Source organism: Bufo bufo, chromosome 1 (genome assembly GCF_905171765.1).
Source record: "Bufo bufo chromosome 1, aBufBuf1.1, whole genome shotgun sequence".
NCBI lineage: Eukaryota > Metazoa > Chordata > Amphibia > Anura > Bufonidae > Bufo > Bufo bufo.
In genome coordinates, this window is record NC_053389.1 from 612,437,723 (window position 1) to 612,465,579 (window position 27,857).

General features: G+C 43.0%; 1 protein-coding gene across 2 annotated transcripts; it reads left to right on the forward strand.

Moving 5' to 3' along the window:
* Positions 1–711: 711 nt before the first annotated feature.
* BBS4 (Bardet-Biedl syndrome 4) lies at positions 712–27,585 on the forward strand. Of its 2 annotated transcripts, XM_040413687.1 has the most exons (16): positions 712–805; positions 4,065–4,110; positions 7,043–7,122; positions 7,706–7,769; positions 8,527–8,638; positions 13,136–13,208; positions 13,447–13,500; positions 19,249–19,376; positions 20,751–20,805; positions 21,926–21,994; positions 22,145–22,297; positions 24,429–24,600; positions 24,716–24,785; positions 24,890–25,028; positions 25,771–25,984; positions 26,082–27,585. In XM_040413687.1, the coding sequence occupies exons 1-16, from the start codon at positions 782–784 to the stop codon at positions 26,171–26,173; spliced, it is 1,545 nt and encodes a 514-aa protein (XP_040269621.1). In that variant the 5' UTR covers positions 712–781; the 3' UTR covers positions 26,174–27,585. The 2 variants fall into 2 exon arrangements, with proteins under 2 accessions (XP_040269621.1, XP_040269622.1); XM_040413688.1 differs by lacking the exons at positions 712–805; positions 4,065–4,110; positions 7,043–7,122; ... (2 more) ...; positions 13,136–13,208; positions 13,447–13,500 and adding an exon at positions 14,235–14,339.
* The last annotated feature ends 272 nt before the right edge of the window (positions 27,586–27,857 follow it).

The following is a 27,857-nucleotide window of genomic DNA, read 5'->3' on the forward strand; positions in this document are numbered from 1 at the left end:
ACAGATCACCCCGCAAAAAAAATTAGTCCCCACACAGCTCTATAGATGTAACTATAAAAAGTTATGGGAGTCAGAATATAAAGATGCAAAGAAAAAAAAATTGGATTTCAAAGTTTTTTTTTAAGTATTTAAAAGAAAAAGAAAAATTATAGAAATGTGTCATCACTGTAATCGTACTGACCTTGAGAATGAAGGTCCTAACAGGTCAGTTTTACCGCATAGGGAATGCCATGAAAATAAAACCCATAAAACTATGGCGGAATTGTGTTTTTTATTTCCCAATTCCACCCTATTTGGAATTGTTTTCCAGCTTTTTTTGAGTGAAAAACAAAAATGAAAAAAAAAAAACAAAACAAAAAAAGCTGTCATGCAAAATACATCTGGATCTTGGAGGCTAATTAATCGTAAAATCAGCTCCCTGTTTTTCAGCTTCAGTTTGATGCCCTCTGCGCATACCCTACCTCTTCATATTTGCAAAAGAAAGGCAGGTTCTGTCTGTGCAGCTGCCCACCAGAACTATGGCCTCTCAGGCTCCACATGCTCAGTTTGCCGCATCCTCATAAAGCAGTATACACATTCGGCTTGTAAGTGACAGACCTGGAAACCGCAGTGCAATACAACCAACTGCTTCTGTCAGCAGGGAACGTTAGTTCACAGCGGAACCAGATTTGGGGAGCCTCGTTTCCCGGGTGGACAGAAGGAGGGGTGCATTCGCCGGAAGTGATGTCAACTATGTTGTCTTGGAAACTAAGCCGCTTCTTTAGCCAGATAAGCTGTCGCCATGGCGGAGGACACCCTGACAACGGTAATTTATGGCGGTCACATTAGCCGTGAGGAAGGGTAGAATGTCTGTCAGCTGCTGAGTGCAGGCGAGTGTGTTCCTAGCGGGCAGGCCGCCATTTATCTGCTCCTGTTTGTGGTATGAGTGATGGGGCGGAGGGACATAGGAGGTGTAGCGTGCAGCCCACCCGGTCTGGGGCAGTCAGCAGCCATGTAATGCACGTGTCAGATGACGAGGATTAGGGAGATCCACAGCTTAGTGCATGGAGCTTTATAGGAAATCTCCCCAGTTATGGCGGTTCAGGTGAGACATGTCTATGGCTTGTAGATTGGAACGTTTCTTGTGGCCACTATTCACATTAATGGGGGTTTCCAGGTGTAAAATACTGATGACCTGTCCTTAGGACTCCAACTCCCCGCTGTGTGAAGAGACTGGAGTGCTGTGATCCGGCCGTTCCGCAAGAAGATAGGACATGTTCTATCTTTTCGCAGAATGGAAGTACTGGTCAAAACCCAGCGGTAGCACTCCGTAGTGCTTCCGTGGGTTTCCGTTCCGTGCTTCTATTCCGCATCTCCGGATTTGCGGACCTATTGAAGTGAAGGGGTCCGCATCCGTGCTGCAGAATGCCCACGGAACGGCGCCCGTGTATTGCGGATCCGCAAATCCGGTCCGCAATACGGCAATGGGCAGCACACGTTCGTGTGCAGGAGGCCTTCAGGTGAATAGGGGAAGGGATCAAAAGATCCCATGGACTAGGCCCCTATGGGGGCTAATAGTAAAAAAAAAAAAAAACTCCACCAATATATTAAAAGTTTAAAGAGGACCTTTCACCAGAATAAAACATCTAAACTAACTATACAGCCATGTAGAGCGGCGCCCAGGGATCCCCCTGTACTTACTGTTATACCTGGGCACCGCTCCGTTCGTCCGGTATAGCCTCCGTTATCTTCATAGTTAGGCTCCACCCAGGGGAACCTGACTGCGTCTCATTCTCTCATGCTGTAGCGCTGGCCAATCGCTGCGCTCAGCTCATAGCCTGAGAGAAAGAAAAAACTCTCAGGCTATGAGCTGAGCGCTGCGATTGGCCAGCGCTACAGCATAGGAGAATGAGACGGCGTCAGGTTCCCCTGGGTGGAGCCTAACATGTGAAGATACCGGAGGCTATACCGGACGAACGGAGCGGCGCCCAGGTAGAACAGTAAGTGCAGGGGGATCCCTGGGCGCCGCTCTACATGGCTGTATAGTTAGTTTAGATGTTTTATTCTGGTGAAAGGTCCTCTTTAAATCACCTCCCTTTCCCAATTTTACATATACAAATATATAAACAATAAAAAAATAAACATATTGGGTATCACTGCGTCCGAAAATGTCTGAACTATGAAAATATTAAAAAAAAATTCCTGTCCTGTGTAGGCCGTAACATGAAAAAAAATATATAAAATGCGATTTGCCATTTATTTTTTTGTCATCTTGTCCCCCCAAAAAATTGAATAATGGTGATCAAAACGTTGTAAATACTACCAAAATGGTATACGGTAAATAAAAACTACTACTTTACTAGTAGTAAAACAAAAAAAGATTATTTAAGTTTGGTATCGCTGCATTCGTATTGAGCTGCAGAATAAAAACGTCAGGTCATTTTAAGTTCACAGTGATGTCGTCAAAAACCTTGGTGGAATTATGTATTTTAATTTCTTTTTCCAATTTTGCCACACAGAATTTTTTTCCTGTTTTCCAATACAAGACATGGTAAATTAAATGGTGGCACTAAAAAAATGCATCTTGTCCCGCAAAAAATATGTGAACGGAAAAATACAAAAGTTATGGCTATTGGAATATGGGGAGGAAAATAAAAAAATTGTGGTCCTCAATGCACGGAATGGACCCACAACGGCCGTGTGCAAGAGGTCTAAGGCTACCAGCACACACAGAGGATTACGGGTGTTTTTTCTTGTGGTGAAAAACCACAGCATAATACAGTACCAGCAAAGTGTATGGTATTAGGCAAACCTCATGTCCACTACTTTTTTCTTCCATACAGAAATTGACCTGTTGTGCAGATTTTGATATCTGCAGATTTTTTTATTTTTTTTTGTGTGGGTTTCAATGCACTGGTGAGATCTGAAGCAAAACCGCATATAATCTGCACCAAAAAATACAAGTAACACAGGCTGTATTTTGTGTGGAAACGCACATAAATCCTCATGGAAAACCGGGTGGATTTTCTGTTTTGAAACTCGCACCCAAGTAGCCTATAGGGGTTTACCAGCTTTACATCACTTTTTGATTATGCCCTGGATATGCTCCAACCTAGAATAAGAAATCCACTCAGGATAGTACTGTGCTATTAGGCTGGGTTTACACGGGCGAGATTTCCACGCGGGTGCAATGCGTGAGGTGAACGCATTGCACCCGCACTGAATCCGGACCCATTAACTTCAATGGGGCTGTGCACATGAGCGGTGATTTTCAGGCATCACTTGTGCGTTGCGTGAAAGTCGCAGCATGCTCCTCTTTGTGCGTTTTTCACGCAACGCAGGCCCCATAGAAGTAAATGGGGCTGCGTGAAAATCGCAAGCATCCGCAAGCAAGTGCGGATGCAGTGCGATTTTCACGCATGGTTGCTAGGTGACAGTCTATTCACTGTATTATTTTCCCTTATAACATGGTTATAAGGGAAAATAATAGCATTCTTTAATACAGATTGCTTAGTAGAAGGTCAATTGAGGGTTAAAAAAAAAAATTAACTCGCCTCCTCATCTTGATCGCGTAGTTGCCGATCTCTTCTTACTTCTTTAATCATGAGCTGCCGGCTAAAGGATCTGTGGTGACGTCGCATCACATGGTCCAATCACATGGTCCTTCACTGTGGTGATGGACCATGTGATGAGCTCAGTGACGTCACCACAGGTCCTTTGACAGGTCCTGAAGAAAGAACAGGAGACCGGCAGCTACGCGATCAATTGGAGGAGGTGAGTTAATTATTATTATTTTTTTAACCCTCAATTGACCTTCTACTAAGCAAGTCTACGCTCATGGCATGGCTTCTGTTTGTGATGCACTGGCACCAGTGTGAACACAGCTTTACCATGTGCTGTGCTGATGCCGTTGCCTTGTTTCTCTTTTGAGGTGTTGGGCGGTGGGGGATGAATCAGCCGCATGCCTGACTTGAAGGAAGCCTTGACCATAATGACGTCCTTCTGTCAGGGAGGCCATAATTGTACCAGACAAAATAGGGCAGCATGCCCAGTCCAGCACTGGTGACCTTCCTCCTATTTTACAGGTCCTGTCTGAGTCTACAAATGGGAGAAAACCACGTGTTAAAAAAGGTGGGTGCCTCTTATTTCTTTTCTTCTGCCATATAATTCCTGTTGTACTCTTATAGGCACAGGTCACAAATTACTGTCTACAGTAATGGTCTCCAAGATGTCTCCCATCAGCTATGGAAAACTACAACTCCCAACATGCAGGATTGTTGTAGTTTTGTCATTGGTTACTGCAGGTTGTTGTTCTAAGCTTCAGTTCTACAGATTTACTAATCCTGTCTAATAGTTAGTGTAAAATTAGAATAGAAAGTCTAAAGATGGCCCAAATGTATGTTGTTTTTTGAAAAATAATTTTTTGTCCGGAATGCAGTATAGTGTGTTCAGTCCCTGCCTCCTGCACCTTTAACCCTGGCGTGGGTTATAGGGACTGAAAAAAACCTGCACAGGCTGTGCTGATACAGCGGGGTCCCAGCACTGACTGTAGTCGTCTCCTGCTATAACAGCAGGAACAGAGATAACTATAATCCTGGCAGTAAACATTCCCTAGATGCTGAAGTCAATAGCAACCGCAACATCTAGACTGTTAAATAAGGGGCTCCATGTCATCATTGGCCCCCTGCAAATGCAATCGCAGGGTGCCGTTGCGCTGCCATGGCAGCTAAAGGCCTAACACAGGCCCTAGGTCTGCCATGACTATGTCTGTTACAGTATGTCACTGACACAGCCAAATAGACTGCCTGTCGCGTTTAGGGCCCTTACACACACCGTTTTTGGGCACTGATTTGGCATGTTTTCCCACATCATTACCTAAAAACATCCCATTTCATTTCAGTGGGAAGCAGCAGGCCCTTTCTTGGTGCGGAATCTGCGCTGAATCTCCCTTTAAAATGGCAAAAGTAGCAAAAAAAATGCCGTATGCACCCGCAAATTTTATTTTTATTTTTTGCAGATCTGCTCTGAAAAAAACACAAGTAGAAAATGCAGTTTTGAAATACGCCGCAATAAAAGCACATAAATAAAGCTGCAAACCGTGCAAAGAAACATAACCGATTTTTGGAGGAGTGAGCGTATCCTTACAGTAACAGGGTATAATGCATTGGTATAAAAGGTATACCACTGCATTATAAAAGTAATGTCCCCAAGTAGGACAAAAAATAAATAATAATTAAAGGAATTTTAATAAACTTTATTAAATTTAAATTCAATTTAAAAAAGTGGTTTTATTTTGTAGATCTGCGGTCTAGGGTATATCACCTTGTTCTCCACACCCCCTGTAATAAAGATAGTGTTATTTAATCTGACCCATGAACAACACCCCCCACCCCATCCAAAAAAAAATAAAAAATTAAATGTTAATCAATAGGACCCATGTACAGCACAATGTAGTAATGACAACTACATGTCGTCCTTTAAAAAAACAAGCCCATATATGAGGACATTGATGGAAAAATGAATAAGTACGGCTCTTGGAATGCAGCAACATAAAAAACGAATGTTTTTGCATGAAATATGCTATTATTGTGCAAAAAAACTAAAATATTCATATTTGGTGTCTCAGTAATCATATTGACTTATAGAATAGAAAAAAAATAACATGATAGTTATGCCGCACCGTGAAAGTCTAATATTTCAAGTGCAAAAAACAATGGCAGATCTGTATTTTTTTGCCATTAACACCCCTCAAAAAAATAATAAAAGTTACTAAAAAATAAAAATTTTCCTGCAAAAAAACAAGCATATCGCTACATCAGGAATACGTTATCGCCAGAAAAAAGTAATTCAGATTATATTTTTGTTGGGCAAAAACGCGTAGCCGTACAGATACATAAACCACATTGCTGTCTGACTGGTGGCAACAAAATATTGAAATATTGCTACAAAGGGGGTAATTTACATAGCGAGCTACACCTGAGGCATCACAAAAAAAAAAAAAAGTCGCCCGGAAACAGACGCACAGACTTCCGGAGGTGCACTTAATTTATGATGAGGCACCCGCTTCGTGCTGAATCCTCTGGCATTGCTGGGGGAAAACTGAGACCGATAAACATACAGTCCTGGGCCGTAACATTGCCTACCGCCCTTACAGTTAAAGGGGTTCTACTGTTTTATAATGCCATATTTTTTTTTTTATCTGCTCAGATTTGCAGTAATCACTCCTACCTATACTGTGGAGGAGATCTCTGCATGTAATAGCAGCAGTCTCCTTCACTGACGAGCAAGGAACTCTTCTTCCCAACAATCGTCTGCTCAGTTGAGTTGTGTAAAGCGGCCTTAAGGCAGAGCAAGCACTCTAAAATAATACCAATCAAAGCACAGTCCCCGTACATAAAGCAACACACCACAAGTTGCATAGCATCAGAATAAGCAATAAAACATCATATAATAAGACTGGACCAACTGTCTCTGCCGTTTTTACAGTGATGCTACTGTTAATGGGAACCTGTCATCAACTGATCTCACTGAGGGCAGCATAAAATAGTGACAGAAATGCCGATGTCAGCGGTGTGTCACTCATGAGCTAAAAATCTGTGGTTGCTGAGAACCAGCATCATAATCATTGGAGCTCAGGCCTTGGAAAGTAAAATCTACCTGGGAAGAGTCATGGTTATTCCTAATCTCCTGCACTCTCACCCATCTGCTGATGATTGGCAGTTCTCTCCTAGAGAGAAAGGGAGAAAACTAGGTAGAAGCCTGTCAGTCATCAGCAGGTGGGCAGGAGAGCAGGAATTCATGAGTAACCATGACTCTTCTCAGGTGGCCGGGACTCTTTTCCAGGCCCAGTCTGCAATGATTGTGAAGTTGGTTCTCGGCAACCACTCACTTTTAAACGACAGACGGCTGAAATCAACTCCCCTGTCTCTGCTTTATTCTGCCGTCAGTATGGACACCGTAAAGTTGATGACAGGTTCCCTTTAAATGTTAAAAACATATCTGCAGAAATGGAGTAGTGTAAATTGTTGTTTGTGAAACTGTTTTCATGAACTGTGGTTTGCAGCTCAAGACCTACCGATCCCGGAAAGACGCAACTGGCTCATTCATCTGCACTATGTCCACAAGGATTATGAGGCTTGTAAAGTGAGTTGTGATGGATTCTTTATTGTGCAGTCTAATCTAGACGTGTAAATCTCTGTTCACACTTGCATTGCTTTTTTTTTTTTATGTCAGAGTTCTGTGTCTTTTTGATGACTAGAATAGGGAGATCTGTTAAAGGGGTTGTCCTGGCTTTTAATATTGATGACCTATCCTCAGGATAGGTCATCAATATCAAAGCGGCAGGGTCAGACACCCGGCACCCCGGCCGATCAGCTGTATGAGGCGGCACGCGAAAAGCATCAGCGAGCAGGAAGAGAGACGGGAGAGTGCACATGCGCACTCCTCCGGGATCTGATATCGATGAACTTTCCTGAGGATAGGTCATCAATATTAAAAGCCTGGAAAACCCCTTTAAGCTGTTTAATGCACTTAAAAATGGCAGACCCATTTTAATACAATGGGGAGGTCTGCGAAAAGGATCAGAATGCATCCTAACAGATTTGCCTTGCTGTGATGACACTAGTGTGAACAGAGCTGTGTATAAATGTATCCTCATGTAGGCGTTGGTGGTTTAGACCAGTGATGGCCATGATGATAATCATGGACATATCCTGTGTGTTTTCAGGCTCTGATTAAGGAACAGCTCCAGGCTACAGAGGGTGTCTGTGAATACGCAGTCTATGTGCAAGGTAAGAAGGACACATACATTACATATCAGCTATTCTTTAGAATATTTACTGGCTTCCCACTAGATTTATGCATAATTTTTTATATTTTATGCCAGTTCTATAATGTAATAACCCTGCTGTGTATACAGTTTAGGAGATTCTGGCTTGATTTTGCCTATTAAACGAACGCCAATAGAATAAACATCATTTAAAACATAGCCTTTGCTTCCCTTTTCAGTGTTTCTAACTGATCCCAACTCCTCGCACTTGTGCTTTAATGTCCTTCCCCTCTCATTCTGAGGTCACCACGCACCCTGTGCCTACGCTTTACGATACATACTGTGGGCAGTCGAGCAGAAGCTGATGCCCACAGTATGTGTTGTAATACTCAGACTTAGGCTCCATTCACACGTCCGTGGTGTGTTGCGGACCCGCAACACACCAGCCCGGCACCCCTATAGAAATGCCTATTCTTGTCCGCAGCAGCTGTTCTATCTTTTGCTGAGCTGCGGACCTGAAGATCGGGGCCGCGCTCCGCAAATGCGGATGCTGACAGCACACAGTGTGCTGTCCGCATCCATTCCATCCCCATAGAAAATGAATGGGTCCGCACCCGTTCCGCAAAATTGCGGAACGAATGCGGACCCATTTGAGAACGTGTGAATGGAGCCTAACTCAGATTTCTCTGGAGAATATAAACACCAAAAAGGGGAATCGTCTGTAGTAATCACTCTGGTTAATATTGTAAAAATGTCATACTTGATGTTTTTTCTTTCAGCATTGATCCTAAGATTGGAGGGAAAAATCCAGGAATCTCTTGAACTTTTCCAAACATGTGCAATCTTAAATCCAACCAGTCCAGATAACCTGAAACAAGTAGCTCGATCCTTGTAAGATTCCTGATACTATATCTTTATATGATGATTTGTACAACTCCAGTTTTGTCTAATGTACTACCTTTCATGTCTTTATTAAACAAGACCTGTCACCACAAAGTGCAGTGCAATCTGCAGGCAGCAGGTTATAGAGCAGGAGGAGCTGAGCAGATTGATGTATAATTTTATGGGAAAAAGCTTCAGTAAAACATGTAATGTATACATTTATATCTCTATTTTTTTCTAGCTTAAAGGGGTTGTCCGCTTTTGTAATATTAATGACCTATCCTCAGTATAGGTCATCAATATCCAATCAGTTTGGACCTGACATCCCGCACCCCCACCGATCAGCTTTTGGCCTCATGCACACGACCGTTCAGTTTTTTGCGGTCCGCAAAAAACGGAAGCCGCCCATGTACCTTCCGCAATTTACGGAACGGGCGGCCCATTGTAGAAATGCCTATTCTTGTCCGCAAAATGGACAAGAATAGGACATGTTCTATTTTTGGGGCGGGGCCACGGAATGGAGCAACGTTGCACCCGGAGTGCTGTCCGCATCTTTTGCGGCCCCATTGAAGTGAATGGGTCCGCATCCAAGCCGCAAAAACGGCGGCTCGGATGCGGACCCAAACAACGGCCGTGTGCATGAGGCCTTTCCCTGCAACCTCTGGCGCATGTACTAACACATTGAATGAACAAAAAGCGCAGCTTTCAATGGTAACTGAGCTGCAGTAACGCGGCACGGCCACTGTACTTTGAACGGAGATTGATTTATATGGGATTAAATTCAGAAAACTTGTATTTAATTCATTAAAATCTTTGCTTTTTCTGAGCCGAATAATAGCCAAGTGGGTGGTCTTATCAATGATTATACACGCTTACACAGGGAAGGCTGTCAGTCAGTGATAATTGACAGAATTTCAGTAACTAAAATCTCAGTGCAGTGCTATATAGATCTTTTACTTCTAGAAATCAGCCTTGGTCTAAGGTCAGAGGGGCACATTTATAAAGACCGGCGTTTTAGACACCAGTCTTAAAGTCCTAAGCTGCCGGTGGTTCCGCCTCTGAGCTGTCTTACATTTAGACCTTTTTCTACGCCTAAACAAGGCGTAGAAAATGGTAAATCTGGCGGGCCTGCCGGCCCATCCCTTTCCCCGCCCACGCCACACCCACAGTTTTAGACCTGGCGTGACCGGGGAGAAGTAGCGGCACAACCAACCATTGCACCTAATGTAGGCGTATTTCAGTATAATAAATGGCCCTAATAGCCTACACCAGTTTGATCGTCTTATGGGTACTTCAGACATGTCCAAAGTTCTGCCTGCATTTCCAACTACTCCTTTACATTGTTACTTGTATACAGTTCAAAGGCTATTCTTCCTTCAATAGCCAGTTACTTTGTTACTTTGAAGTTCCATTGCCATTAAATGGGGATCGCCCACACTTTACTGTCTCATGACATTTACTATGTAATTCCCTTTAGCAGACATGTTCTAGGGATGTGTCACATAGTGACACCAAAAGTACATGACTTTAGCATTACTTTTCAAGCTGAATTGTTCTATCATGAAAGGTCATGCAACATTCATATGTACTTTAAATGGGTGTTCCGGTAACAAGGGGATAACTGTTGGACGGGTGGGTGTCTGACTGCTCGGACTCCCACCAATAATGAGAACAAGGGTCCCATGCCCCCCTTTCGACTGGAGCGGTGGTTCAGCATATGCTCCACCGCTCCATTCAAACTCTATGGGACTGCAGAAAATAGTCAAGTGCTGTACCTAGCGATCTTAAGCAGTCCCTTAGAGCATGCTCGACCATTGAAAACAATAGTACAATCGTGGCCAAAAGTTTTGAGAATGACACAAATATTAGTTTTCACAAAGTTTGCTGCTAAACTGCTTTTAGATCTTTGTTTCAGTTGTTTCTGTGATGTAGTGAAATATAATTACACGCACTTCATACGTTTCAAAGGCTTTTATCGACAGTTACATGACATTTATGCAAAGAGTCAGTATTTGCAGTGTTGGCCCTTCTTTTTCAGGACCTCTGCAATTCGACTGAGCATGCTCTCAATCAACTTCTGGGCCAGTTCCTGACTGATAGCAACCCATTCTTTCATAATCACTTCTTGGAGTTTGTCAGAATTAGTGGGTTTTTGTTTGTCCACCCGCCTCTTGAGGATTGACCACCAGTTCTCAATGGGATTAAGATCTGGGGAGTTCCCAGGCCATGGACCCAAAATGTAAACGTTTTGGTCCCCGAGCCACTTAGTTACCACTTTTGCCTTATGGCACTGTGCTCCGTCGTGCTGGAAAATGCATTGTTCTTCACCAAACTGTTGTTGGATTGTTGGAAGAAGTTGCTGTTGGAGGGTGTTTTGGTACCATTCTTTATTCATGGCTGTGTTTTTGGCCAAAATTGTGAGTGAGCCCACTCCCTTGGATGAGAAGCAACCCCACACATGAATGGTCTCATGATGCTTTGCTGTTGGCATGACACAGGACTGATGGTAGCGCTCACCTTTTCTTCTCCGGACAAGCCTTTTTCCAGATGCCCCAAACAATCGGAAAGAGGCTTCATCGGAGAATATGACTTTGCCCCAGTCCTCAGCAGTCCATTCACCATACTTTCTGCAGAAGATCAATCTGTCCCTGATGTTTTTTTTGGAGAGAAGTGGCTTCTTTGCTGGCCTTCTTGACACCAGGCCATCTTCCAAAAGTCTTCGCCTCACTGTGCGTGCAGATGCGCTCACACCTGCCTGCTGCCATTCCTGAGCAAGCTCTGCACTGGTGGCACTCAGATCCCGCAGCTGAATCCTTTTTAGGAGACGATCCTGGCGCTTGCTGGACTTTCTTGGACGCCCTAAAGCCTTCTTAACAAGAATTGAACCTCTTTCCTTGAAGTTCTTGATGATCCTAGAAATTGTTGATTGAGGTGCAATCTTAGTAGCCACAATATCCTTGCCTGTGAAGCCATTTATATGCAACGCAATGATGGCTGCACGCGTTTCTTTGCAGGTCACCATGGTTAACAATGGAAGAACAATGATTTCAAGCATCACCCTCCTTTTAACATGTCAAGTCTGCCATTTTAACCCAATCAGCCTGACATAATGATCTCCAGCCTTGTGCTCGTCAACATTCTCACCTGAGTTAACAAGACGATTACTGAAATGATCTCAGCAGGTCCTTTAATGACAGCAATGAAATGCAGTGGAAAGGTTTTTTTGGGATTAAGTTAATTTTCATGGCAAAGAAGGACTATGCAATCTATCTGATCACTCTTCATAACATTCTGGAGTATATGCAATTTGCTATTATAAAAACTTAAGCAGCAACTTTTCCAATTTCCAATATTTATGTAATTCTCAAAACTTTTGACCACGACTGTAGAGTTGTGCAATTTTCAGCAAGGAAAATGTGCCAGAATCCGTGTAAAACCCCTAACAGTGGATAGGGGATAACTTATTTTTAAAGAGGACCTGGCACTCTGCTGGAATGTCTGTTTTTACCTATTTGCACTTCCTATGTCAAACCAGTTCTGTAGAATCTTATCATATAAATCTATATTGTACAATTCCTCTATTATTCCTACTATACGTTTATGAATGAATTGCCTGCAGTCTGCGATAAAGGTCCATCTGGATGTTACCTGTTTGGGGCGTGCCCCCTGTTACCAATTCATTCATAAACTTCTAGTAGGAATAATATAGAAATTTCTCCAGCATTGTTGCTAGATAGTGAATGCATGCAGCTTCTAAATCAGACCTGTCAGGAGAGGTGGTGGGTCCTCTTAAACAGAATACCTCTTTAATTCCTCACTATATAGAAAAACTTGTTTTATCAGTGAATGGGAACATTGGTATTGCCGTCCAAAGCTCCTACAGACGTAGTCCTGCTCATAGCTCAGGATGTTCACATTTATTTGGCATAAACACTGTGAAAAGCTCCTGGGCAATATGCCAAAGTATCCATTTGGCCTCCATTTTTGCGGTCTGGAACTGCACAGTAGACTACACTATTCCGTATACCGCAAAATAATGTTTTTCCAACTGTATGGAAGCCTCTTAGCTTATTACATCCATAGAATGGAATACGTCTTAGCCAGAGGTATACCTTGTAAGATCCTCTCTGCTCAGTTGTAGTCTGAGTGGTGGATAGATCTCATTATTCAGTCTACGCAGTTCTCTCTAAACCGGCTGTATTCTAGGCTGATTTTAGATTTTCACCCATACTGATACAATGTAACAGGGTAGTTCACAGCCACTGTCTAGACTGAATACAATGATGTCAGGCTCTCAGCTACAAGAAATATTAGGTCTGTATGGGTTGTAAACTTCTTGAAGATAAACCAGGATGTCTTCTTGAAAACAGTGAGAAAACAAAATATATAAAACGTTAGAAAGTTACATATGTTTTTTATTATATATGAATTCATTTTTATTTTCAGAAAACCCGATTTGTTGTTGATGCCTAATGTGTATGACTTCTTATTGTTTTTTATTTTCAGGTTTTTGCTGGGGAAGCACAGGGCAGCCATCGAGGTTTACAATGAGGCAGCTAGACTCAATCATAAAGACTGGGTACGATGAGGACATCTCCCTTCTTACTAGAAGTCTACTTTACATTGTACTGTGTACACACAAGCAGCGGCACTGGAGAAGTTAAAACGTTCAGATATCCACTATATTAATATTAAACCTCGCCGGAGATGTTTAATATTAGCATACTGAAAAAACGGAGGCACTGTAGAAGTTAAAAAATTATACTTTTTATCATATCATTTCTTTTATTTACTCCTGTTTGCATTTTATTCTTTAGGAAATCTGTCACAACTTGGGAGTTTGTTACATGTATCTAAAAGACCTCAGCAAGGTAGGACATGTGAAATTGATGCTATCAGTCTGCTTGTTTTTGGAAACCCTCTAGAGAAGAGAGAGTAACTTAAAGGGGTATTCCGGTAGGTAAAAGTTATCCCCTATCCACAGGTTAGGAGATAACTATCAGATTTGTGGGGTCCTACCGCTAAGACCCCAACCATTTATTAGAATGGGGGCCCCGTACCCACTGCAGGCTGCTTGCTGCTCTCCACTGAAATGACCGGAGTGGCTGGTCTCACATGTGGGCGGCCGCTCTATTAATTTCTGTGGGAGTTCCGAAGATAGCCGAGCGCTGTACTTGGCTATCTCCAGAACTCCAAAAGAAATGAATGGAGCAGCCGCACGCATGTGAGACCAGCCGCGCTGTTCATTGCAGGGCTAAGGGGGCCCCTGTTGTTGTGATTGGTGGCGGTCCCAGTGGTAGTACCTCCACCGATCTAAAAGTTATTCTAATTTATTGAGATGCATCTATATATTTTTGATTGATCATTGCTTCTTTTCTTCTCATGACCGGATTTCCCTGACATGCCTGTTTGTGGACCTGTAGATTCAGATCTCAATGGGCGTTTGCAATTGTAACAAGTCCAACAGGAGATGTGGATGCACTAGCTGACTAATGCATTTGGCTAGGGCTAAACCAGGGAGCAAAGTCTAAGAGATTATGTATTTGTTACTCGTAATCCCCATAAAGTGGATTATGAGTGATGCGGTTGATACATAAGCAGACTGAAGACACCATGTTGCATTACCAGGACAGGAACTATATTCAGACACAGACTGAGGCCGGCATAAGTGGTAAACAGAAAGCGGTCAGGATGTGCAGTAGACAAGAAGGTATGGTCTAGTATACAAGCCAGATCTATGCCAAACTGAACAGGAACAAATGCAGTATGCAAGGGATACTTCAGTAACCAAAAGGACTGCACTGAGTGATGGGCAGTGGTCCTTAAAGTTTTTTTCCAGGATTAGTAAAACGAGGCTGCTTTCTTCCAGAAATGGCACCACACTTGTCCATGGGTTGTGTCTGGTATTACTACTCAGCTTTATTGAAGTGAATGGGGCAGAGCTGCAATAGAACACACAACCTGTGGACAGGAAGAAAGCAGCATTATTTTTCTGATACTGGACAACCCTTTAACTGTTAGGGTCCATTCACACGTCCGTGTGTGTTTTGCGGATCCACAGATCCATGGATCCGCAAAACATGGACATCGGCGATGTGCGCTCCGCATTTTGAGGACCGCACGTCGCTGGCACTTAATAGAAAATGCCTATTCTTGTCCGCAATTGCGGACAAGAATAGGACATATTCTATTTTTTTCGGGATCGGAATTGCAGACCCGGAAGTGCGGATCCGGGCAGCACATGGTGCTGCCCCATAGAAATGAAATGGGTTCGCAATTCAATTGTGGACGTGTGAATGGACCCTTAAAGGGGATTTCCTTGAGTTTTATAATGATGACCTATTCTCTGGATAGGTCATCAGTATCTGATCGGAGGATTACGGGGTCAGCTCTCTGTGCTAGAGCAAACATTGTGAGCCGAGGGGAACACTAATATAACTTAAATAATTGCCACTGGACAATACCGACATTCTGGACTAGACAACTAATTACACATACAGGGATACACTATACTTCTCAAGCATTATAATAGAATGTTTTCCCAATATGGGTTAGGATGGTCGTCTCTCCACAAGAAAAGTTGGGAGGGGGTGGGGTGGCGGGTATTATTGTTATATGTGATACATTTTTATTGAGTTTCTTCTGGAACATTTAAAGAGGACCTTTCACTAGAATAAAACATCTAAATTGACTATACAGACATGCAGAGCGGCGCCCAGGGATCCCCCTGCACTTACTGTTATACCTGGGCGCCGCTCCGTTCTCCCGGTATAGGCTCCGGTATCTTCATAGTTAGGCTCCACCCAGGGGAACCTGACGCCGTCTCATTCTCCTATGCTGTAGCGCTGGCCAATCGCAGTGCTCAGCTCATAGCCCGAGAGGTTTTTTTTTCTCTCAGGCTATGAGCTGAGCGCTGCGATTGGCCAGCGCTACAGCATGGGAGAAGGAGACCCCAGCAGGTTCCCCTGGGTGGAGCCTAACTATGAAGATACCGGAGCCTATACCGGGAGAACGGAGCGGTGCCCAGGTATAACAGTAAGTGCAGGGGGATCCCTGGGCGCCGCTCTGCATGTCTGTATAGTTAGTTTAGATTTTTTTATAATGGTGAAAGGTCCTCTTTAAGTTTGTAATAATGACAAGATACGCATTATTTTAAATATAAAACTACTTTATTTTACTATGAAGCTGTCATATGAAACAATGTACAAGAAATGTCTGTAATTTCTTTGTTTTTTATTTCCAATAAAAAATTATACCTGATAAAAAAAAAAATATAAAAAAGTATCTGATCAGTGGAGGTTTGAAACTCGGGACCCCTGCCAATCAGCAGTTTGAGAAGACAGCAGCCTTCTCACAGCCTTTCCTAGGCCAGTGACGACATGTTCATTGGTCATGTGGTCTAGGCGCAGCTTAGCCCCATAGAAGTGAATGAGGCTGAGCACGATGCTAAGCACAGCCTCTATACAATGTACACCTCGGAGCTCACGGGAGCGCGAGTGCCTTCTCAAACAGCTGACCGGCGGGCATCCCAGGTGTCAGCCCCCCACCTTGCAGATACTGATGATGTATCCAGAGGTTAGGTCCCCAGTATTAAAATCTTGGAAAATCGCCTTGTAAAGAGTCATGCTTACCAGCTCCCTGCCACCCTGTGCGCTGGCTCTGTTCCTCCATCTTCCAATCCTTGGCTTGTTATCATTCCGGCCGGGGCATGAATATGGCCACATGTGGCGCTGCATGAAATTAAATACTTCATGTCCATGTTCCTGCCAAAAACAAGCCAGGGACCGAAAGATAGAGGAACGGGAGTCGGGACTCGAGCGGCTCGAAGTAGGAAAACATGACTTTTTTCAGGATGCAATTCAGGCTTGGAGCCTTCACTAATAGGGTAATATTCCCTGAAAATCCCCTGTAACCCACAGACTGAGTGGCATGATGCATTTTAGCAAATAAAGTTGCAAAGGAGCACATACATTTAAAAACCTACCAAATAATCCTTGAAGTATCTCTGACCCTTTCCCTCAGATCCCCATGAGATTGATATATGACCGTTAACAAAACAAACTAGGCTGGTGCTAAACAACCTATGTTTTCCAATTATTTTTTTTTATTATTTTTTTTTTCTACTTCTACTATTCCTGTGCTCGATTGCAATTTTACATGCCACAGTGATCAGGCTGTATGAGTGGGATATTGCATGCTGATGTTAACCTATGGCGGTTACATGACATTGCATGTGTATAGTCAGTTTCATGTGCCCACAATTTCGAAGTTGTTAAGAATAATTCAACAATGTCAATTTTTTGTTTTGCTTTTGTGAAGTTGTGGGCACATGAAACAGCGTATACACATGACATTTCATGCAAGCAACATGGGTGAATATTTGGGTTTTCTGTCACACATTGTTGGATTGGGACCTGCTGATAATAGCATAGAGCTCTCTCTTAAAGGGGTATTCCCATCTGGAACATTAATGGCATATCCGCTAGGTTATGACATCAATGGGACCCACACCTCTCCCCAGAACTGGACCCCGAAGTGAAGAAATGTACAGTGTGCATGCGCAACTTGCTCTCCATTCACTGCTATGGGACTTTTGAAAATAGCCGAGCTAGAACACTCGGCTCTTTTTGGAAGTCCCATAGCAGTGAATATAGAGCAAGCTGCGCAAGTGCAGCCACCTCTCCATTCACCGCCATGGGACTGCTGAAAATGGCCAAGGCAGATTTTGGCTATTTTGGGAACTAAGGAGGATGGCCGTGCATGTGTGGCTGCTCTACCTTCACTTTGGGGGCCTGTTCTAGAGATAGAAGAGGGTCCCAGAGGTGGGACTCACTCCTATCTGACATTGATGGCATATCCTAGCAATTTGCCATTAATACCCTTGATGGAAATATCCATTTAATTGAACATCTTCTAAGTCCTGAGATATTCGCTAGGTAGTAATTTGCTCTTTAACCACCTAACTGTTTTTCCCGAGTCCAGCTCGGGCAGTGCGAAAAGTAGCTAACTGGAGGGGGAGGGCTGCTTTAGATGAATGGTATTCTCTTGAATGGTAGCTGCTAGAAACATGCAACTGGTCTTGTTTGAAAGCTGACAAAGTGACAGCTAAAGTCCAAGCAACAGAGGAGAAATCACTGTTAGAAATAGAGTCTGAAGGCGCAGTATTGGTTTGGGTAGGCTCTCTATCTCCTCTATCCTAATTTACTCTGGATGTATGCTGTATGAAGGTGTGTAGTACTACACAGGTCGGGTGTGCAGAGGTCTGATACACAGACAGGAGGTGTACACCAATGGATGTGCCTTTGACATGTTAAAAAGATGTCCAATCTTGGAGTTTGGACCCGCTCCATCGCTTGGGTAGGGAGGGGGGGGGGGGGAGTACTGGGCTTTAGTTGGGTAGGGAGGGTTGGTTTCCTGTTGATAAATTATTGAATGGGAAATGTGGTTCTGTACCAGATATACTTTGTAACTAGAATATGTGATTTTATGTGCTTCTTGTACCATGGTTTATGTTACTTGTGATACTTATGTAAGTAACTATCTGTCCGATCGTGTAATGCTATGGTATTTTTGTCATCTACTGTTGCATGTATGCTGTACAGACTGTCTTCCTTTGTTTTTTTGTGATTTTTTTTTGAAAAACCAAATAAAAATGATCTAATTTAAAAAAAGAAATCGAGTCTGAAATAATCGCAGGTGCAGCTGCATTCACAGTATCCCGGTTTCTATCAGTGATATCTTCCCCTGTACTGAACATATTGCTGTCATTCTGGTATTGTCTGAAAGCTTGGAATGTCAGCTTTCAAACAAGAAAAGTTGCTACCATTCAGGAGATAACAGCCTCTAAAGCAGCCCTCCCCCTCCAGTTAGATACTTTTCCCACTGCTGGAGCTGGACTCCGGCAAAACAGTTAGGTGGTTAAGCAGCCATCATTTTTTAGCCAGGACTCCTTCACATCGCAATAGTTGTATTTAGAAGTAAAGTTCCTGGATCCTTGCCATATTGCCAGCAAAGAACTAACAAGAACCAGTTACAAAAAACTAGGTCCGGCTACTGACTCCATGGTGGGACAGGACATGTGTTGTCCCTTTGCTTGTAACCTATAGTTCACCTTCATGAGAAGTTTAAACAATGCGGTAGATGTGCACCATACCCTTGCTTAGTGTGGAGTGTTGACTAACTATATGTATTGGTATTTTCAGTGTTTAACACATCAAATCGAGCACAACAGAGATGTGATAGCGGAAAGCTTGTGTGGGAGAATAGCAGTGGCTGCATGATTTAAAGGGAGTCTGTCAGCAGTTTTGACTGTGAAAAACTGCTGACAACACTAGGTAGGGGCCAGAAAGAGCAGGACAAAACTTTTATTATGCAGACAGCCCTTTACAGTGAAGTTCCAAATCCAATGCTCTTGCTGAAGCAGAATCTAACAGAATGAAACTTCATATTCACACAACTGATGATAAAAGGTATGTTTGTACTGACGTCCCTGGCCCCTCCCTAGTTCCGTTAGCAGTTTAGCATGGTCAAAACTGCTGACGGACTCTTTAATGTGTTTATTACTGCTTCTAGACAATTCTTTGAAATTATCCATTAAACTATTACAATTTTCTTTGAAGAGTAAAGAGCAGCTGAATCTTGCTCTTAAGTTGCACAAGCAAGAGCTGAGCGCCATGACCTTGGGAAAGATCCGGCTTATGGAGGGAGACACAGATGGTGCTATCCAGACCTATTTGCAGGCGCTGCAGTGAGTATTTGCCTTTTTTTTTTCTTGTTAAACTGATTTCTAAAAGAATACCCTTTTTCTGAAGTTATTGATACAAGTGGATAATCTTTCCCTATACAGTACTTGTCTTATCATTAAACATGACCACCGTATATGTACGGCGGAAGCCCAGGGTTTTAAACATGGCACCTGCTCAGGAGCTAACCGCGCTAACTGTTTTAAACAGCAGACGCGCAGAGGCAATGTTCATGATCACGGAAATTTAACCCTATAGATGCTGTGGTCAATTGTGGACAAGGGAGCTGTTCTTCAATGTGGTAGCCTCGAGCCTCCTAAAGGCTCTGAGGCTACGGCAGTGATAGTCACTATAGAACCTTGCCCTACCTGAATCTCTCATAGACTGCAATGGTAATTCATTGCAGTCTATGGGAAAAGCGCACTGCAGTCAATTAATTAAGTGTTAGTTTGGCCAGATTACAGAAATTTTCCACAGAAAAAAACACCATGCAGTCAGCGTGTCTAACACCACTGCAGGCGTCCCTTAGAGAGGGAAGCTTAAAGGGGTTGTGCACCTTTGGTGAGCTTTTTGGCAAACCTCCCCTCCTGTCCAGACCTGTGAAAGGAAACATACTTACCTGCTTTGTGGAGCTGACTCCCATCTCCTTCACTCCCTGGCCTTGACTGCTCCGCTGAGCTCCGTGGATGTAACCTTCCTGTTTGACGCCACTGCAGCCAGTTGCTGGCCGCAGGGCGACTCTCTTCTCTTGCATCATAACAAATGGTCACACGACACAAGGCGCGCAGAATCAAGTAGTCAGATTATGGGAGACCAAATTGTATAATCAAAAAAATGATCCAGCACTCTCCAATGTATGACGTAAAAAGTGAAAATAAAGTTTTATTCAAATAGTGCATATATCAGGTGTTTCATTTCATCCAAAAGTATTGGATATAATATGGTGCCTAATTGGTTGTGAACGTTTCGGTCAGCCTCGACCTTAATCTTCAATGCCGCTATGTGCCATGAAGGAAAGCGCTTCCCAGAAGAGCAGGTCACCACTGTGGACAGTGATTGGCTGCAGTGGCGTCAAACAGGAAGTTTACATCCATGGCGTTCAGTGAAGCAGCCAAGGTTGGGGAGCAGGTAAGTATGCTTTCCTTCACAGGTCTGCAACTGTGTGAACAGTACACAGGATGGGTTTTCAGTTTCTGAACGTTTGCAGTGAGTCTTCCTGTTCACTGACAGAAAGCGTAGATCTTGCCAAGGCTGAGGAATTCATGCACAAAGTATATTAGAATACTGCAGAACTTTTTATTATACATTACTAAAATTTAAATAAAGCCAGAAAACCCTTTTGTGTGGTAGCTAAACAGAACTCTTTCTTTTTTTGTTAGGTTGTCTCCAGAGAGCACGGAGTTGTTAACCACACTAGGGCTCGTGTATTTACAGGTGATGACGCAGACAGAATCCACTGCAGGTCCATGCATGTAAAATATGACATACGTTTTTGGGGGTGTTTTTCTTATTTGGTGACATTTTGTATAGGCATTTCTCCAGAGAAAAATGTACACAGAGAAAGCTGCATTTTGATAAAAACACCTCTGACCCAAAGATGCCAATAAAGAAAACGTTGTGTTATATAGACATTACAGTACTTTTCTATAGGCTTAAAGGGGGTTTTCTGAGAGTTTGATAGTGATAGGTCACCAACATGAGATCAGCTGGAGTCTGACTCTCAGGACCCCAGCTGATCAGCAGTTTGAAGAGACTGTGGTGCTCTGGTGAGCGCCGCGGCCTTTTCCTAGACATGTGACGCCATGCTCATCAGTCACGTGGCTAAGTCACAGCTCAGTTCCAGTCAAGTGAATAGGCATGGGCTGCAATACTAAACACAGCCGATATACTATGGATTGTGCTGTGCTTGGTGAGCTATGAGGAGGCCACAGCACTCATGGGAGCACCGTGGCCTCCAGAAGACAACTGATCAGCGGGGGTCCCACTGATATTATTTATGTATCCCCAGGATAGGTCATCAATATCAAAATCTAGAAATACTGCTTTAAAGTAGCATCTGGCCACTGTGATTTTTTTTTTTAAAAACACCACTAAAAACATTGTAAATCATTGTGTGACACCATCCTATCTATAGTTTCTTCTATCTAATATACAGTTTTAGGCCACTTTCACAGGTCAGTATGTGGTCAGTAAGGAAAAACCAGGAGTGGGTCCAAAACCCCAAAAGGGCATAATTATTTCCATTATACATATTCTCTGTAGGTTCCACTCCTGATTTTGGATTACACATACTGACCGTGTGAAAGTGGCCTGACGCCTGTTCATATGTATATTTGTTGATTGCATCCCCTCCCTTCTACATATAGCATCAACGTTGCAAACTTTTCCCTGTGTAATTGCATGTGGGATGTCTTCAGCATTTACAGTAGCAATGATGTAGATGAGAATTTCACATGCAGTTGATATCTGTAGGTTCCTTCAGTTCTCTGTCTTGTTTCAAGAATGTATGTAATACTGTATAGTGATTGCTTAGACTCTTTACATTTTACTACAGAATGGTCTATATCAAAAAGCGTTTGAGTACCTTGGGAATGCTCTCACGTATGACCCCAGCAATTATAAGGTAAAGGAATGTGTGTATTTTATCTATAATGGATTCATGTAGAATGCACTCACATGTTTGTGCATTGCATTCAAATAAACTAGTATACGCTATAAAACTGACACATGAAATCCACTGTCGAGTTTGTGACTGTTTTCCTTTACTTTGTAGGGAATACTAGCGGCTGGCTGTATGATGCAGTCTCATGGGGATTATGATGTTGCCCTCAGTAAGTATCGTGTTGCTGCTTCTAGTGTTCCTGAGAGCTCGCCGCTATGGAACAACATTGGAATGTGCTTTTATGGGAAGAAGAAATATGTTGCGGTAAGAATGGATGCCTCTCTTTTATTCTCATTTGTGATGTACCATACATTAAATATTGGGAATGCTTAAAGGGGTTGTCTCAAGCATGGCCACCACTGCTGGACTGTAGGGTGCCGTAACCCCTGGATATGAGCAATATATAATGTCATGAAAAATGAATGAAGCCAGCAAAGAAGGCAATATGGACTGCTTGTTTCCATCAGTGGTGGCCGTGCTTGTATACTATAGGAAAAAGCGCCGGCCTCTTTGGCGGCCAGAACCATGTGAGCTCACATAGGTTGGTGCTTTTTCCTATAGTGTGCAAACACGGCCACCGCTGATGGATTGCATGGTGGTCATTACCAGAAACGGGCATTGTATAATGCGATGGAAAAATGAATCCATCCAGCAAACTAAACAATATGGACAATCGCAATACATTAGTAAGTGCCTTGTATTAACTTTGCCTACATGACCGATGCCATTTTCTGAAGTGAGACAATCTCTTTAGGCTACTTTCACACTAGCGTTCAGAGCGGGTCCGTCTGATGTCTGCACAGACGGATCCGCTCCTATAATGCAGATGTTTGGATCCGTTCAGAACGGATCCGTCTGCATTATAGTTTAAAAAAAATTCTAAGTGTGAAAGTAGCCTGAACGGATCCGTCCAGACTTTACATTGAAAGTCAATGGGGGACGGATCCATTTGAAGATTGAGCCATATTGTGTCATCTTCAAACGGATTCGTCCCCATTGACTTACATTCTGGACGGATCCGCTTGCCTCCGCACGGCCAGGCGGACACCCGAACGCTGCAAGCAGCGTTCAGGTGTCCGCTTGCTGAGCGGAGCGGAGGCTGAACGCTGCCAGACTGATGCATTCTGAGCGGATCCGCGTCCACTCAGAATGCCTTAGGGCAGTACGGATGCGTTCGGGGCCGCTTGTGAGCCCCTTCAAACGGAGCTCACAAGCGGAGCCCCGAACGCTAGTGTGAAAGTAGCCTTAGATTGTCTTGACCTCAAAAAGCGTCAATTTGTTGGTCAGTTAGAAACTATTAAAGGGGTTATCCCAAGAAAAGTATTTCCAGAGGATAAGTAAGACATATCAGATTGTGTGTGTGTGAGGTCTGACCTCTGGGACCCTCTACAATCCGGAGAATGAGTGGTCCCTGAGTCCTGTCTGAATGGAGCAGCAGTGTCCATTTCGGTCTACCACTTCATCTATTATGGGACTGACGGAGTGCTGTCAGCTCTGTAGAAATGAAAGGAACGCAGTGGACAATGACATGCGCACTACTCATTCTGAGGCTCTTGGGGGGGGTCCGGAGGTCAGACAACTCCATGATCAAGTATTTCTCAATTATCCTGTGATAAATATTTTTTGTGGGATAACCTTTTAAAAAGCATTTGGCATGTGAAAGGTAAAGACAGACATCAAAGTGGGAGGAGACCTGAGCAAGACACCACTTCAACTGTGAGCCTTTCTTAGGGTATGGCCACACAGTCTGGTTTCTGCATGCACTTTTGGAAGCCAAAATCGGGTGTGAATTCAAGAGAAGTAGTGTCTGTTCTTTATACTTTCTCTCCTTTTATGGTACACTCTTGATTTTGGCTTCCAAAACTGCATCAGGAAACCTGACCCTGTGGCCTCGTACCCTTAGGATGCATTCATCATAGAATAATGCTAAGATTATGACGTTACCTGATTCAAAACGGTTTATTATTTACGATCCTTCTGCATGTACAGATGTGATCAATATATGGCACATTGTAAGCCCTTGTTATATCCATTTAGGCACAATGTTTTACAAGGACACAAAGTTTAAAGGGCATCTGTTAGCAGATTTGTACCTATGAATTAATTATTCAATTAATTATTTATGCATTCATGCAAAGTTGTGTTTTATATACCACCCCTACTTTTCCCATTTTTGTCCTTTCCCCTGTTATCGGGATTGTGGCCACTATTGCTTTCACTAAGAAATGTGCTTAGCGTGGTTGTCTCATGGATGCATCGTCCATTGTCATATACTATGTGCTCTTTGAGGGGGGGACATTGAAAAAAATTTTGTTTCAAAAAAATATATATAATAAAAACATAATCTCTTCTCTATCTGACTCATGTGTGCATATTGGTGGGATCTCTGTTCCAGGCCATCAGTTGTCTGAAGCGTGCCCTTTACCTTTCCCCATTTGACTGGAGAGTGCTGTACAATCTTGGGCTTGTCCATCTCAGCATGCAGCAGTATGCCTCAGCCTTCCATTTTCTGAGTGCAGCCATCTCCCTACACCATGGAAATGCGACACTTTACATGCTATTGGCAGGTGATATATACAGAACTTGGTGTCACAGCTCTTCACGCTCACTAGACATCACTTGGGGGGTACTGTTACACTAATACTTACCGGTATTCTCATCCAACATTTTCTCCTTTTTAAGTGTCACTTACCTACCTGGAAGATACGGAGAATGCCAAGAGCTCATATCAGCAGGCAGCCAGTCTTGACCAGTAAGTGAACATGACATTGCTTTGCCATTATTTATCACGTACCTTTTTTTGTGACTGTTCTTACTTCCATATTTTATTCCTATACCAACTTCTCTCCCCCTCAGGACGGACCCCCTTGTGAATTTGAACTTTGCTATTCTGCTCTATAACCAGGGTGATAAGAAGGAAGCACTGGCCCAGTACCAGGAGCTAGAGCGTAAGGTTGGCGTTCTCCGAGAGACTTCAAGTGAATTTGACCCTGAGGTGCGAATGAAGCAATAAGAAAACACATACATTTTACTGTAAACTTGGCCAGACCGAACACTATTCCTACCAATTGCCCATACAGCTTGGCTGAGCGTGCATGTGTTCTGAATGGGAAGAGTAGAATGTGCACCTAGACTCCTCAGGCAGTGGCTTATGTCATCTGAGAACGTAGGGACTGGACATGTTGAAACACAACAGTGTTATCCTTCTTTCCCTTGACATTTCTAGCCTTTTTTTTAAAGGGGTTGTGCAGGGGTTTTATATTGATGGCCTATCCTAAGGACATATTGGCCAGTAGTAAAATATAAAATTACCTACAAACACAGTGGTGTTTAAGGTTGGTTCCTGTTTTTTATTTTGGTCAAATCACAGCATGCTCTGGCTGTGGCATTTTTTTTTCAGGCATTTTCCCATAGATGTCTCTATCGGGGAAAAAAAAGTTCTGAATAAAGTGCAAGTAAAATAAATAAAAAATACCACCACCACCCCATAAAAAAATGTAAAAACAAAATATGAATTTCATGATGTGGGAGGGAAGCATGCAAAGCACCCTAACATATCTATTGCAGATAGGGACAATGGGCAGAAATAGGAAAAATCAGGCTAGAATAAAGAATTTTATTATACTGATTCAGATTACCCTAGCTTGTTTTGGTGGGAACTACGGTACCTGCTGAACATCAATTCGTTTTGTCACCATTTGATAAAACCTACTCCACACTTGCTCTTCTTTCTCCAGATGGTTGACATGGCACAGAAGTTGGGGGCTGCTCTGCAAGTTGGAGAGAGTCTGGTGTGGACAAAGCAGACAAAAGACCAGAAGGCAAAGCAGCGTGCAGCAGCAGCAGCTAAAGGTCCTAGTGCAGAGCAGACACCATTGGGCTCTAACCAAGCTCTAGGAAGGGCAATGTCTTCTGCAGCAGGATACAGTAAGGCTCCTTCCCTGCCTTCAGGTAAGACAGGGAGCAACCGGGAAAAAAAAAAAAAAACATTTTTCATTCTAAACTAAACTACTTAGATGAGAATTCATACATTTTTGTTTGAATTTAGGGTCCACTTCTACAGTCTCAAAACCTCCATCTCTACCACTGGAGCCAGAGGATTCTTCAAATTCTGGTTCCACCACAGAATACAGAAGGTGACCCTGTTAATGCTCATAAGAGAAACCAAGAGGCGCTCCAATGTGTAGAATGTCAACGCATGGAAACACGGAAAAACAATTATGCTTACCAAAGATAGTTGTGCAGTAATACAGACACAACTCTGCTGAAAGCATGGTAGGTGAGTATAAAGATGGACCTGCTGCAGGGTCCAGACCGGATCCTTGTAAATTATGGAAAGATGCAATAGATAAGCGGGTACATCCAGGGCACTGTTCCAAACTAATAAAATGCATTGAATAGAATAAAATAGGCCTAATATTAATGCGTTTTCAGAGGCTTACAGCCTCCTTCCTCTGATAGGTATCTGAGGAAGGAGGCCATACACCCATTTATACTAGGTCTATTATATTTATGTTTACTTTTATTCTATTTAAAAAACTTTTTAGTTTGGAAAAGTGCACTGGATGTACCAGCATATCTATTGCATCTTTCCTGTTAACGCTCACTGCATCCATGGACAACTTTAACAAATACTCAAACAATGTAACTCAGTGCATCTGATTTAACTACATATGGTGAACAGTAACTTTTTTTTTATTACTGATCACATCAAAGGGTATGTCCACCCAGACTGCCCTGCCCATATGCCCTATTAGAGAATGGGTAAAAGGTTCCCCTGCTTGAGGCCCCCCCTCTATTTGCTGTGAAAGAGAGCATATGAAAAAAACAGCCTTTCTGTGGAAGACTTGGCACTACCATGCGTTAGTTGCTCACCTATTGGCTCCATTGGGTGATCTGTAATACTACATCTGCTTATTAAGATGTATGGACAGCTTCCTCCAGCAAAAACTGTTGATTGACAGCGGTGCAAGCAGCTGAAACCCTTGTGGTCAGCTCCAGGTTTTGGGGTTGTTTATAAGAGGCATAAGCGGTTTATTGCGTGATCTGCTACCAATCCAATGTATGTCAAACTTGGCAGACGTCCATCGAAACAAAAAAATTTTGAAACTACATTGGCAGTACTCTTCCAGGTCCTGCTGATACAAGTTGGTAACGGAGCCTGGAGTTCTGGATCCCTTGTGTGAATGAAAGGGGACTTTATGCATAGCCAGGGCTGTACACAGTAGTTAACAGTATTTCCCTCTGCTACTAAAGGAATTTTATTTTCAGACAATCATTGCTAGGTTAAAAGGGTATGCTTCAAGATGAGATATTCTAGGGTTTTAGAAATTAAATCAAGTATATCATTTTATGGTACTGGTAGACTGTCTTAAGTGACTTAATTGTTATGTCTTAACATTGTTCCACCTGCAGTGTAAGAAACGTAACATGTATGGCCAGCTTAAAGGTTATCTGTCAGCAGACTTGTATCTATGAAACTGGCTGACCTGTTACATGTGCGCTTGGCAGCTGAAGACATCTGTGTTGGTCCCATGTTCATATGTGCCCGCACTGCTGAGAAAGATGAAGTTTTAATATATGCAAATGAGCAACGGGGGGCGTGATCACACCTGGCCCTGTCAATCAAAGTGGAGAGGGGGCAGCAGTTGTAGAGTGAGAGCTGAGCCTCTAAGTGTAATGACAACGCCCCTGTTGCTCCTAGAGGCTCATTTGCATATATTAAAATATTATTTTTCTCAGCAATGCGGGCACATATGAACATGGGACCAACACAGATGTCTTCAGCTGCCAAGTGCACATGTAACAGGTCAGCCAGTGTCAT

Excerpts from the sequence above, each read along its gene's own strand:
- BBS4 (XM_040413687.1), top strand. The coding sequence starts at position 782 with ATGGCGGAGGACACCCTGACAACG. Across the intron at positions 4,111-7,042 it reads AAAACCACGTGTTAAAAAAG|CTCAAGACCTACCGATCCCG; the intron begins GTGGGTGCCTCT and ends TGTGGTTTGCAG. Across the intron at positions 24,786-24,889 it reads CAGGCAGCCAGTCTTGACCA|GACGGACCCCCTTGTGAATT; the intron begins GTAAGTGAACAT and ends TCTCCCCCTCAG.